At 44.3% G+C, this 14,388-nt stretch overlaps 1 protein-coding gene across 3 annotated transcripts in view; it reads right to left on the bottom strand.

Annotated features, from left to right (window-relative positions):
• The window catches only part of LOC129826372 (transcription factor COE2-like), a 36,161-nt gene extending 21,973 nt beyond the window's left edge, over positions 1-14,188 (bottom strand). For 2 of the 3 annotated variants that reach the window (XM_055887020.1, XM_055887017.1), the window contains exons 1-6: positions 13,534-14,188; positions 10,625-10,781; positions 8,745-8,808; positions 7,576-7,631; positions 7,386-7,459; positions 5,733-5,801 (exon numbers count right to left, since the gene is read on the bottom strand). In XM_055887020.1, the coding sequence (XP_055742995.1) occupies positions 5,733-5,801; positions 7,386-7,459; positions 7,576-7,631; positions 8,745-8,808; positions 10,625-10,781; positions 13,534-13,667 (554 nt within the window). In that variant the 5' untranslated portion in view covers positions 13,668-14,188. The remainder of the gene's footprint in view (positions 1-5,732; positions 5,802-7,385; positions 7,460-7,575; positions 7,632-8,744; positions 8,809-10,624; positions 10,782-13,533) is intronic. The other variant, XM_055887018.1, reaches the window with a different exon arrangement.
• Between the last annotated feature and the right edge of the window lie 200 nt (positions 14,189-14,388).

The following is a 14,388-nucleotide window of genomic DNA, read 5'->3' as shown; positions in this document are numbered from 1 at the left end:
CTGAAATAATCCTCATCCAACGGAAGACATTAGAAATTGACACAAATGCTTTTCGGGAAGTTAATGTTGTGGATATTGATTCAGAGCAAATGTGTGCAAACTTTCATTCACTGCTATGTGAAGGCAAGTTAAAAACAGCCAAACGAGCACATAGCTAGAATCAGGAGTACAAGATCAGTACGGTCTGTTAAACAAGATGAAGAGCAATGGATTCCTATTAGGGTCGACTACCTGAAGTCAAGTCTTCGCAAAGGAAGCTGTAGCTCTTTCCTGCAGTCAATGACCAAAAGCACCCTCTTTGGCTTCATGGATGGAATGTTATTCATAGTTTTTTTTATTTTACGGAAGAAAATCCGGTGTTTCTATGTCAAACTGTTTTGTTATATTTCATTCTTCTGTGATGTATATAAAGTGTAATATTGGGATGCAAACTCAAAATTGAATACATTTCAACTCTATATCTGACATCGTACAGGTGTCTTCCTTTTTTAAGCCCATAACCATGTGTGTGACGAGTATACTTTTGTTTGAAAGTAGATTTACCCCACTGCAGTAAAAGGCTAATCACATCTCTAAAAGTGGGCTTTACCATAACCATCACTGCCTCCTATAATAAGTACTTAACAGTTAGAATTATTAACACATAGGAAAGGATTTCTCTTGTCTAATTAGCTAGGCTTCCATCCAATTGGCAACAGATTTTCTTCAGTATATAAAAAAGTCTGCATAAAAACAATATGCTCATTTTGCCACTAGAGGTGTGTTTCCATCAAATTGACTTGTTGCAGATAAAAGTCTGTGCATGATGACGTAATGCACATTAAAATCCCTTTTTGCAGTTAAATGAATTTCCATCACATTTTCAACTCTACTGATGCGTTATATAGTGTGTGCCCACTCTGGTATTGGCACGTGCGCTATAGCCAACAGCTCGCTGATACAGTGCGGGTATAGCCTACAATATGAGATGATTATGATTTTATTTGGTAAATGACAGCCAAGCATCGATGATCATGTCTCCAGAATAAGACCCTCGATATTTATTGGAAAGGAGCATCAAACTCATCACGGTGACCTTTCACCTCCCTGTGAAGTTCATCATTATTTATTTAATATGTAGCCTAATAAACGGCATGCTTTCCCAACAAGTCGTAGTGGGAGGACCACACAACATGTCATCCCGTGACTCCATGTTTATTTCGATTTGATGGTTCTTATATCAATATTGGCGCATAAAAGCTTTTCCACTGACAATTCTCGCACAATTAATTGTACAGACACAAAAAGTTCCCACTGTCTATCGTATTTCGTTTTGTCGATATTTGGTATGTTTACAAACAAAAGTTCTGTTTCCATCAGACCTGTAATGAAAGTTGAATCCGACATGTACTTTACTCGCATAAAAAGGTTAGATTGAAACCTGATTTGTGATGAGAAAATAACTTACTTGAAATAGTTTGTATGTTCTAGTTGACAGAAAGGAAAACTCTACTGTATCTCTACCTTGCATTCAGTCCTTGTGAAATGGCTTTTCATTTTGAAAGGGGGAAGGGAAAAGTAATATTGACCAAATGTGAAAATTCCCATTGATTATTCCTGTTTCCTCAGAGTACCATCTTGTTAAAAAGACCCCTCCTGAAAACACTATAAATTAGTGAGATGGTGCTTGCCATTGATCCCCTCTCCTCCCCTGCCTCCCCTCTCCTCCACTCTCCTCCCCTCTCCTTCACTCTTCTCCCCTGCCTCCCCTCTCCTCCACTCTTCTCCCCTGCCTCCCCCACTCTTCTCCCCTGCCTCCCCTCTCCTCCACTCTTCTCCCCTGCCTTCCCTCTCCTCCACTCTTCTCCCCTGCCTCTCCTCTCCTCCTCTCCTCTTCTCCCCTGCCTCCACTCTTCTCCCCTGCCTCCCCTCTCCTCTCCTCACCTGCCTCCCCTCTCCTCCACTCTTCTCTCCTGCCTTACGATGGATCCTCCATGATTTCCTTATGACCATCTATTGATTCCAACCTCCTAGCCAAATATAAAACCACACTTGTACACTCCAACCCTGACTGCTCCCACTAACCAACCTACACTTCCCATTCCTACAAAATCTAGCACCAATACTGACTCTCTGCCTGTCTCTGTTTTAAAGCATGCTCCTCTAGAAATACCGAGGCTAGCACTTTCTAAAGGTCAGGGGTCATCTGACAGTAATGCTACTGTTAACTGACCTGTCTGTCTCTGAACAGAGGGTAGAGGGAGAACTCCTTAACTAAATGGAGGGAAGGACACAGACAGGGATACTGTATGCTCTAGTATTCTCAAGTTAGACAAGCTCTGAAAATATCAAAGCCAGACAATGCAAAAGCAAGGCTTGTAAAAACAGAATATCGAAGTATGGAGTGATGTAGCCATACTGTAAAAGAAAATACAATGAGTTATCTTTGAAACAGATCCTTCAGTCACTTGAGATTCAGTCAACAACAGGGCACATGTGTGGATGTAATCCATTAAGATTTGAAATGGGCAAGACAGAGGAATCAATCAATCAGTCAATCAATCAGTCAAAGACCATTGACATCTTTGAAACAGAGGTTCCCTTCAATTTGCAAAAGTAAGAATGTCAGTGAGTGAGTGACAGATTGAACAATACCACGACTAGTAGACGCTGCAAGCAATATGACATGATCAGTGTTTTACTCTGAATAAGAGCCCGACACAAGGGCGTCTTTAAGAGTAATCTCCCCCTCCTGACTAACCCCCTACAAGCCCCCTGGCCCCAGCACCCCTCCCTATGGATCAGCTGTGATCTACTCTCTCCCCTTTCACTCAAATCAGGATTAGGGAGAAGGACAGAGTGGAGCAGCAGGAGAGAGAGGAGGGGATTTGGGGGGGACCGAAACAATATGGAAAGGAGATTAGAAAAAGAGGGGGTTTGGGCCGTTTGGGGAATTACAAACTCCCTTGTGCTTGGGTAGGTGTCTTAATGACACTGCCTAATTATCACAAAATAAGATGGGCTAAGAGGAGAAGAGATGGATGAGAGAACACAAGGGAGAGGAAGAGAGAAAGACAAGGGCAGAGAGGAAGTGAAAGAAAGAGAGATAAAGAATGAACGAGTAGTGTAGAAACACTGGTATGAGCCTGAGAAACCAAGAGAGAGGGGGACCATAGAGAGAAAGAGTACGAGATTGAGAGAGAAAGAGACTGAATAAAGAGCCAGAAACAGTGAGAGAGAGCGAGAGAGAGAGCGAGAGAGCGAGAGAGCGAGCGAGAGAGCGAGAGAGCGAGCGAGAGAGCGAGAGAGCGAGAGAGAGAGCGAGAGAGCGAGAGAGAGAGCGAGAGAGCGAGAGAGCGAGAGAGCGAGAGAGCGAGAGAGAGAGAGTGAGAGAGTGAGAGAGTGAGAGAGTGAGAGAGTGAGAGAGTGAGAGAGTGAGAGAGTGAGAGAGTGAGAGAGTGAGAGAGTGAGAGAGTGAGAGAGCGAGAGAGCGAGAGAGCGAGAGAGCGAGAGAGCGAGAGAGCGAGAGAGCGAGAGAGCGAGAGAGAGAGAGAGAGAGAGAGAGAGAGGGAGAGCGAGAGAGAGAGAGAGAGAGAGAGATGCAGTAGGAGCGGCAGTAGGAGCGGGTGGGCCCCAGCGCGCTGCATATTAATTGGAGAACAGGTGTTGGGGCTGGGACCAGGAGGCTGATTACTGCAGCCTCAGAAACAGCCACCCTCACCCACCTCCCCCCTCCACATACACACATGAATCATTTAGGCCCCAAGCAGTGACTCGGGGAAAGGGTCAGGCAAAGGGTCACAGACACATACACAATTGCACACACATCAATATACATACATACATAAATAAGCATCTGTGCACATCCATGTACACATACACAAACAATATACATATGGGCTTATTCAGACACAGACAAATTCTCTCACTCTCTCTTGCTATTTATCACATGCACACATGCACACACACAAAAATCCACAATAAATAAAGTTGAGATCTCTGCAAGGACACAGTGGAACGCTGCAACAAATTCCACCAGCTTATCCCAAATGACATAACTGCTAATAGGCTGATCCCCAAGGAGAGGGATCCATGGGCCTGTCAAGAGGGAATAACCCCCTTTCAGACCTGGATGGGCCCAGTGTGATTAGAGGGTACAGTAGGTCAACGATCCCATTTAAATCCATCCTCACAGTACCACCATCAGCCTGCACAGGCCCACACACTGACATAGATCCTCCAATTCACAAGCCCCCTGCGCTACTTATAAACAATCTTTGGAGTGGTTTTGCCATGGAAGATGGAGGAAGAGGAGGGGGGGTCGTTGGGAAAGTAATGCGCCAAATGAGCAAAACAGCTGCTACTAGGGATTCTGGGAAAATCCAAAAGACAACAGACCAATTTTCCGTTATATGAAAACTATCTTCAGCAGAGATCCTCTGAGACACACTGTCAACTGCCGGCCAGCTCGAACAGAGGAGGAGAGAGGAGGGGGGGGGGGGGGGGGGGGGGGGTAATGGGAGAGACAAAGACAGAAGAGGGAGGGAAAGTAGGAGAGAAAAATCCTTGACATTTTGGGATGTATTTTGGGAGGAATGGAGAGAGGGAGAGAGGGAGGGAGGAAGAGTGAGGGGAAGGAAGGGGCGATGAAGGTTGAAGAGATGACGTCACAGAAAAACCATTGTACAAAAGGTCTGCTTATGAGCATGTATCACAGCAGCTGATATCAGGCAGACACGATGTGACTTCAAAAATCCCTGGGACCTGGAAACCCTCACACATGTCCATTAAGGTAATGCTCCGTCTCCCTAAAGCCTGACAACTGATTGTCAGGTAGGGAGTCTACAGACAGGTAGGGAGTCTACCGACAATACATACATAATCAATAACTCTTCATGATTCTGATAGGAATATTTTTGTATTCATATATTTGGCAGGAGTTAGGACTGTGTACAGAGGAGGTATTTTTAGTAGGACAGTGTGGACTAAGTGTAAGGGAACGCCACAGTGTTCTATATGCTGACCAACCAGAGCCAAAGAGACAAGCGAACAGACAGACAGACAGACAGACAGACAGACAGACAGACAGACAGACAGACACCGAATAGACAGACAGACAGTCATATACAGTATGTGAGCACAGTCACTAACAAACACAGATGCTTACATTAGCACTGACAGGTATATTGCAGAGACACTAATTATCACAGACGCATGCCTCAGTGCCATAAACACTCATGGGGTAGGTACGCTCGGTTAAAGGGATCTGGCACAGCAACAGACCTAGAGGGCAAGCTCTTAAATATATATACACACACACACGGACTGTACCTACTCACCCACACATTTAATATGCAGACATGTATGCACCTTGCCACCACCCCTACACATCTACACTCTACCCCTGCCCCCCCCCCCCGTCCTCTCCCGTTGCCCCCACTAACCCTCCCTCTCCTCTGTTTTTACGGGCCATAAAAGAAATGGCTGATTTGTGAGGTCTCATCACAGGAACCACATGGGTCTCTGCCCTCACTCAAAAATCTCTCTCCTTCTCCTCTCTCTCTCTCTCTCTCTGTCTCTCTCGCTCTCTCAAAATGAATGTTTGTGTGAGTATTTCTGCATCTGAGCATGTCTGGACAATGGACATCTTAGAGGCATGAGAGGGACAGTTGAGGGGGAGACAGTAGAACATAGGCTTAGTTGGGCTGTTTGACGTTGTCTGGTTAGTGTGAGTGAGTGACAGGTGCCGTTACCTGTCAATGATGACCGGGTCAGACGGCGTCTCGTTGCGGTTTCCACAGCTTTTCTTCTCACAACAGCGACTGTGTTCCAAAATAACAAACAGAAAACACAACAACACAGTGAGTGAAACAAACCAGCATGACAGGACTGATCTTTCCTCTGGCCCGACCACCGTCCCAGACTGCACTGCAGACTGCACAGATCCAGGGAAACAAAAAGGGTCAAAGGATAGGAGGTGAAAATAAAAGAAAGGGGGAGAAAAGGTACCATTCAAACAGGGAGAGACCATTCAAAAGTGAAAAGCCAGCCTGGCAATCTGTCACATTGATTTCAAAATCAAAGACAACCCCCAACCCATCACAGAGACAAACACATCAACACACACACACACACACACACACAGCATCCTACAATTCGTCAGCAGTCCTGTCTGTAGAGCCTGCCCCCCCCCCCCCTTCCAAGTCCCCTCCGCTGCATAACAAAAGTGCCCCCACCCCTAACCATCTGCCACCCCTATACCTCACCTCACCCCTCTCGTGTCCCAGCTTGGCCCTGCCCTGCCCCGTTCCACCCTCCCTCCGCCCCCCTGTCAGACGGCCTCACTCCCCAGCTGTGACGCTTGCCCTCTGCCTCCCCGGCTCTGTTATTAGCCAGCTGTGAGTTACATTCGGGCATCTGCTGGCTACACAATGGCAAAGCCCACTCAGTCTTAGCCCCATGTCTCCCCCTGCCCAACCCCCCTCTCATTTCCCCTCCTGCCCTCAAACCCTGGGCCACTGCCCCACTACAGCAACACTAACTCTCTCTCTCTCACTGTGTCCTACTCTTCCTACCTCCTTACCACAGTAGGTTGGTGGAACCTTAATTGGGGAAGACATGCTCATGGTAATGGCTGGAGTGGAATAACTGGAATGGTATCAAATACATCAAACACATGTCATTCCATTTACTCCATTCCAGCCATTATTATGAGCCATCCTCCCCTCAACAGCCTCCACTACTCCATACCTCCAAAAACACTGCATGCATGGTGAAGAAGCCCCGTCTTCCAAAAGCACCATAAAGGCAGCTCTCTTCTTCCACCCTGACCCATTCCTGACACACTGTCTTGTTCTTTTTACACATGCATTAGTTTCCATGCACATTGTTAGAAACTAAAGCATTCAGAAATGTAAGAAACTACTTTAATTCTTATGTTTCAACATCGCTCCTATGTAGATCATTGTCCATGCATAACATAAGGGTCTGAGGTGGTGATGGGGGTGGGGGGTTGGGGGGCTGATTATTCCCTTAACATGTTTCAGTGGAGGTTGAAGGTAGAGTGGCCCCATACCTCCCCCTGGCTATCTGTGAGGGAGGCTCCAGAGAGAAACAGGAGCTGGCGTGGGACCTGGAGAGCAGCAGGGGGCTCACACTGTAACAAGCCTGATGACGGACTGGCTATACTTTTATTTCAACCCCAGTCTTATTTCCAAATGGCATACCACATGTCAGACACATCAAAACAAAACCCAAATACATTTTTAAGGATGTGTGTGTGTGTGTGTGTGTGTGTGTGTGTGTGTGTGTGTGTGTGTGTGTGTGTGTGTGTGTGTGTGTGTGTGTGTGTGTGTGTGTGTGTGTGTGTGTGTGTGTGTGTGTGTGTGCATGCGTATTTGACTCACCTGCACATAACCTCGTGAGTGAGCAAAACCCGGCACATTTCAGGATTCTTGTTCTGTCCCTCATATGATATGGGCTGAGAGAGAGGGAGCATGGGTGATGGGGGCATTTGATTTCATGTGCAATCAATCAAAGTGTAAGCATGAGCTCCACAGCAGGCTAAATCCAGTCAGGGCACATAGGGTTCCTTACCTGTTTAGTGACGGAGTCAATAAGTCGTGCATAAAGATCCTGTTCCGTACGAACCCCTGCACACAGACATAAACACAATCATTAGAGGAAACTAAACTAACCTCACAAAGACAACCTCATCCTGAAGGCATGGGATATGAGTGTTTTAGACTGGACATTGATTTGATTCCCATAATGGCCATTTCCTGGGTCATCCATACAGTTCAGATCAGGATCAATTGAGGGCTTTAGGAGCTCTGGGATCTGACACAGAGAACCTCCCAGCATGCTTTTAGAAAACACCTGAACACCTGAGTCTCTGGGCGCTTCAAACACACTGGTTTTACTTCCTTGTAGGCTGCTGAGAATCACACAGGACAGAGAAACGGCATTGATGTAATAAATTGCCTCTGAAGAGCAGCACGTTATCCAAGGTTTTTCTATGGAGCCTACTATGCAGAGTATTGCTTTTAAAACGGGTTCCCCTCATCAAAGTCTCAATCGGGGGGCCTTTGATATCACTAGAGGGAAGTGGAGGGGAAAGGGAGGGTGTGTGTGTGCATGTATATGAGTGTGTATGGTCGGGGTCTTTCTGCTTCATGTCTTTCATCTCTTCTCCCACGGGTGCCACAGGGATGGCAGAGTAGGGGCAGTGGAGGCTCATGGGAACCCAAATCTCTGTGCACATCCCTTATCTGATGTTGTAACACCATGGGGGGGCACCGTGTACCTCGTTTCCCTGTTTATGGGGCCTGGAGCAGCTTCACACACAACTAAATCTGGGGCTTAAATAACTCAGTGATTGGATGATTGGATAGATATTTAGAAGAGGGGTGAGGTGGGATGAGAGGCAGAGGAAGAGGTAGGGAGAAGAGTACTGGGAGTGGGGGTTGGGGGAAAGTGGGATTTTCCTCTTATATTTGGAACAAATGTCCATATCATGTCCATTCCATGGCCATACCATTGAGATGCAGGATGGTGTTTGGTCGGTGGTCTGGCTCAGGACAACCTGTTTCTCCTCCCACTCTAAAGTGGTCAGACACTAAAATGTCTCTGGGACAAAGAATCAAGAGACATGAAACCACACAGACCATATCAACTCCTGAATGCCCAAGTTCTCACTCTGACATGAATGGGGCATGCTGCTCATCATGTGATGCCAGGGTGGTTTGGAGGTCTGGTGTACTCACCATTGCTGTAGAGGAGCTGCAGCTTGTAGTGCGTGCCGTTGTTGGTTTTTTCTCCCGTCTGCTCCTTGGAATGAGACGACAAACAGACAAACACACAATGCAGTCATGCAGTTATAGCGCGGTGGGGTTACAGTTAAGCACAGTTAAGCTCACTTCATCCCTGGGACTGGTGTGGGATCAGAGGGTTTCCTACCCTGTAGATGGGACCCTACACTGGGCTCCAGAACAAGGTCCTTAACCTTGAGTTAGCTCCTCTTTTTAGAAGTTGAACTGCAGCATGTCTGATGTGAAATCCTAAAGCCGTAGGATCCTTATGATCACATACAACAGTGTACAAAGGATCATGTATGCAACAGCTAATGTCCACACAAGCTCATGTGTGCATATGTATAGGTCTGCATGTCTTTGAGTGTCTGTGTCTGTGTGCCTTTGTGCGTGTGTGCTTCAATGAGTGGAAACTCTTTCAGTGCAGTCGACCTTGAAGGAGAAACTTCCCTTCCTCCATCCCTTCTACCCCCTGGTTCTACACCACTTTCTTTCATTTTATCCCTCTCTTTCTCTCCCTTTCCTAGTCTCTCCCTAACTGGTCTCAAAGGAATGCTCTTTGGTCCAATAACCCAGGGAGCCGGCATCTCTGAGCAGAAAGAGAAATACAGAGATGGGGAGAAAGTAAGAGAGATAAGAGAAGAAGGAAATAAATGGACAGATTAAAAGAGATGAGCAAAAGTGAGAAAGAGAGAAATCGACAGTGGAGATACAGTAGAGACTGGAATATAATGTTGTGTTCATATACACAGAGGAACATTTATTTCCCCTTATCACCCTTCCACCTCTGAATAACAACAAAACAAAACCAGATGCCAGGTTAACCATGCAGAAAATGAACTCCTCTGCAGCCGTCATTTCACTCTGCCTCGCCCTGGCTGTGTGTGTGGCGCTAGGGGAAACACTGACAGCTCTCAGCCCTGGCATTAGCACTGACGCCCAGAGTGGAGCCCTGTCTCCCTCCCTCTCTCCCTGTTGCCCTCCATGTCTCCCTCCCTCTCACAGTCTCAGCAAAACTAAACAGTGTTTTAACTTCTGTTGACAGGACAGTGCCCTCTTCTCTCTCTGAGGGAAGAGCTGTTACCAGTTTGGACCACAAGCCTCACACTCCCAGCTCAAGTTTAACCACAAGGCAAAAACATCCATCAACACTGGGCACAAGGCTCCCACCATGGGCAGTGTACCCCTCCCCTGCCCTGTCTCTCTGGTTCTCTCTAAACTCTCTCTCTTTCTTTCTCTCTCTTTCTCTCTCCCCCTCTCTCTCTCTTGATCTGACCGCCACTCTGCACCTCTTCCTCTCCTTCTTTTGGCCCCATGTCTGACCTGAGGAATTTACTTCTTCCCCTCAGCAGTATTTAGTATATGGGGGTGGGAGGAAAAGAGACTTTGATTATATGTACATGGTATAACTTAACAGAGGCAAGCGTAATTTGCATTTTTAAAAGTAGTGATGTCCCACTAATGAGGAAGGCTGCTAATTAGTCATTAGGTATTCTTTTTCAATCGCTCATCATCAGCTCAGCTTATTGGGAGTGAGGCTTGTGTTACATGGAGCTGTCAGCTGTTCATTATGCTCAGCTTTATAGGGGATGTGGAAGGTCAAGTTAAACGCCTGGATGTAGACTACTGGCTGCACAGAAATGTCCTGCTACGGGTTGCGTAAATGTGATCAGCTTAAAGCTTTGCTAGATAGTACTGCTGTAATAGCTACCAACTTTTTAAAAATTATTTCTGGTAAACAATAGCCAAAGCAGACATGCATAAGAAAGAGAAATACATATTATTCTCAAATATACTCATACACTCAACAAACTGAAACAAACAAACACACACACCTTGTCGTGCTCCACAAAGTCCACAAAGGAAGTCCTCTCCACCTCTACAGGCTGTCCATGTCTGTCATAGAGTGCCAGGACAAAATGGAAGAAGTTGGACTTGCGCAGGTTAGAGGGGGGCTGCTTCTCAAAGTGGGCCCTGGAGAGAGCTACACCACTGTAGAGATGAGAGGAGAGGGAAATTAGGAGAGGGAAATCACTTCACATTACATCACAATCCTCAGGCACACATAACAAAAACTCTTACAACTGCAATCACTGTTTATTAAGGTCAACTGTATAGGCTACAACATAATAATTATAGGGTTATTGAGTTTAGACTTTGAGCTAATACAGGTCTAATGAACAATACATTTATTTGCAGAGAAAAGTCAATGATGAAAGAAAAAGAAGTCTGTAGTGACTATAAATACTATTGGAACATCTTTCCTATGCTTCCTGATTTTTCTGTTTTTTCATTTCTAGATTCAACAACTATTGCAACATGAATTGGTCAGGAATGGCAATATGGAGGAAATTCGTTTTGAAAAATACTCACTGAACAAACACTGTGGAAAAAACATCAAAGGAATTTGAGCCTACATGATTAATATGCTTAATTCATATTAAAATAAATAAATAGCCTATTACTGTAGTCTAACTGTATTCTTGGTTGATGCTTCATTTTCACGAGCTTAAATTTAGATGATTTGTTAGCAACAATTCAACGCCTTTCAAAACGTTATAAAACATTGGGTTCAATGACTGTTTCTTTCTATTTATGACCTATCTAGGAAATCACGGATTATCGATGGTGGAATGAAAGGAAGGCAAAAAATATCCTAACACTCCTCTCAGTGTGTTTTTATCATTAATGTGTGGGTCAAAGTTTGACTTGCCCCAAACGTGGATGCCTGCAGCTTAATTAACACTGGTTGTTTATTGATGCTTCGCCTCTTACACTAGGTGACACCAAGGGGTTTTTTTTCGACGCTGCACAATATAAAGTTCCAAACCTTAAAGGTTTTCTTTCTTTCAGATAAAACGTTTTTTTTATACTGTGAAAGTTATTTTGGAATTCATGCTGACCTTCATCCTCTTGACCTTTGAAAAGTTCAAGGACTAAAAGTTTCAAAGTCTGACATAAATTAACATTTGCTTTGATTGGATAATTGTGCGCTGCCTATATTTTTTTCGCATGCATAATGTAGATCAAGCAGAATACGGAAATTATCATTTTCCTACAGGATGAGAATAATAGGTTAGGTTGATTGGTGGATCCTAGCCTATAGGCCAACTCAATACTCAAGCGCGGGCCTGTACCACCGTCCATTTCACCGATTTCAAATGGGCTCCCACCAAATAAACACCGATAGAACACGTCTGAACTGTGTTACGTAGTTATAGCTGTACAACATAGGTTTGATTTAGAAATGCACTTACCAAATAACTATCAGATAAATCGTAGGTAAAGTTACCATATCTGGTGAGTAGCCTATTATGAAAGTAGAGACTCATGATGTGATAAAGGCCTTCAATCAACAAATGACTCGAGACGTGTTTCGTTTTCAAAAAATAAATCTAAAATACGAAAAGACTGTTAACGCACATTCGCAAAGTCAGTCATAACCTTCATCGAACACACCAAATAACAAAGATGTGTTACAAGTTTGTCCTAGCACCAAACATCTGTTTATTTTGGGAAATACACCTTTGACAATAATGTTAGGCTACCTTGTCTGCATGCTTACTTTTTTGCATGTTCTCCTTTGAATAATATAAACATAGGCTAATTTATACCAAGGCTATCATGACAGCCTGTAAATCTACTGGAGTATTTTAAGGCTAATTTATACCAAGGCTATCATAACAGCCTGTATATGTACTGGAGTATTTTAACATTAAGAATTCACAAAGTTACTTTTAAACCAGTATGAAAAGCACTGAGCAAAAATATTCAATGCATAATATAATGGTAGCCTAATTGATCAAAATACATTTAGATTTTTCTCCAAGCTCTTTCTTTTGGGGAAAGGGATGACAATATAAATATGAATTTGTCTACTGATTAATATTTCAGTAGACACACCAATATAATTGTATTGTTATTATTATTGGGTTATTATTATTATCAACTTACATCGTAATTAGCCTATTGGATATAGGCCTAAACTATGGTGATAAGAGAACTGGATGGAGATATAAAATAATTTGTGAATAATTCAACATGGATAAATTTACAGACTCCAACTGTTAAAAGCGTTTCATGCGCTTCATACAAATCAATAGCCAAGAGGTGTGATCCTCACTAAAAGAACATTATTCCGGGCACTCGCTTTCGTGACAGAATGCGTTTTTGTTTAATTGTTTTGTTTTATCCCTTTATCCCTATCCCTTTCATGCTCGTGACACCCATAGCTATTGACAGCGCGTACCCCGGACAAGCCGCACTCTCATACAAAGCCAGGGATGCTCGAGATCTATTTTTCTACATTTGTCATTCTTTACCACCGGCCATTAACTCCCAAAGACGACCTGTTGCTTTTTCGTTTCATCCCAAGTCTGGAGAAGTTTGAGGTCAATGAGTATCAAACAAGAGGCATGAGCATAATCAACAAAAATACGTTCTATTTGACCGCTTGGCACCACCGGTCACTTATGGGCTATGTTATGGTGATCCGTGCACATAGGTTATTTGTCATTTACTTTTATTAATTATTTCCCTAGCATAATATGCTTTTGGATATTGAAGTGAGACAAACTACCTACATAATAGCCTACATCGACTCCTCGTGCATGCTTAAAGAGGTCTAATTCACTTCTTATAGGTCCGTAATAGTGTTTTATGTTGTGTTGCCAATAAGACAGATTGACTCGTTAATTTCGTCAAAATACCACAAAGGACGTGAGAACATGAAGGTATACTGTACCTTTGCGCCGCTACGTTAGCATCGACAACACCGACATTACGCACCCAGGACCGGACCGGATCCATCTCCTCTCCCAGAGTTCTTTCTTTTAATCCGCTGACGTCTCTTATGAGATGCTCCTGGATCCCGTACATTTAAAACACAAACCAATGGCTGTTCTTTTATTTCTTTGGAGAAATTCAGAGTAAACGAGAGAGCAATATGACTTTGGGAAACTAGAACTGGAAGGTCAGTTCCAGGATACTGTGCTATCGAACACTTGGAAGATGACTGAGGCTTAGCTGCCCAAAGTAAACAATACTGCTTGTCTTCAAACGTGCTCATAAAGGAAAACAGGCAATAGATGATGTATCTTCTGTTGGACTGCAATCATTGTCCAAGAACAGGGGATAGGTAACGTCCAACGTCGGTTCGAACATAAACAAGGATCACCTGTTTGGTGGACACGCAAGCACTCCTCGACAAGCTCATGCACACCGTAGATACGCACACCACAGATATGCATGCACACACTTCCACACGACAGTCCTAAAATCAGGTGGCAGAATCTTTCTCAAACAGAGTAGACAGAGACCTTTTGCGCTTTGAATCTATAGGCCAAAGGGCTGGCAATAACGTTCTACTGTCCTGGAGCATGAATGACTTCCTCTGCCGGGATAGGGTCTGGAGGAGGGGCTACACTGCCATATGGGGGACCGATTGTTGAAATTGATGCTCTCATTGGTGTAAAATGCCTCCGTTAGTTGGACTTATACCAATTTTAGCGTATAGCTCTCATGTTTCATCAAACTTTTCTCTAGTGAAGTCCTACCAAAGACTGCTTCGGATTGCAGGTGAATGTGGGATAATATATAC

The sequence above is a fragment of the Salvelinus fontinalis genome, chromosome 28 (assembly GCF_029448725.1).
Source record: "Salvelinus fontinalis isolate EN_2023a chromosome 28, ASM2944872v1, whole genome shotgun sequence".
Lineage (NCBI taxonomy): Eukaryota > Metazoa > Chordata > Actinopteri > Salmoniformes > Salmonidae > Salvelinus > Salvelinus fontinalis.
This window is presented reverse-complemented; position numbering and strand designations above follow the sequence as displayed.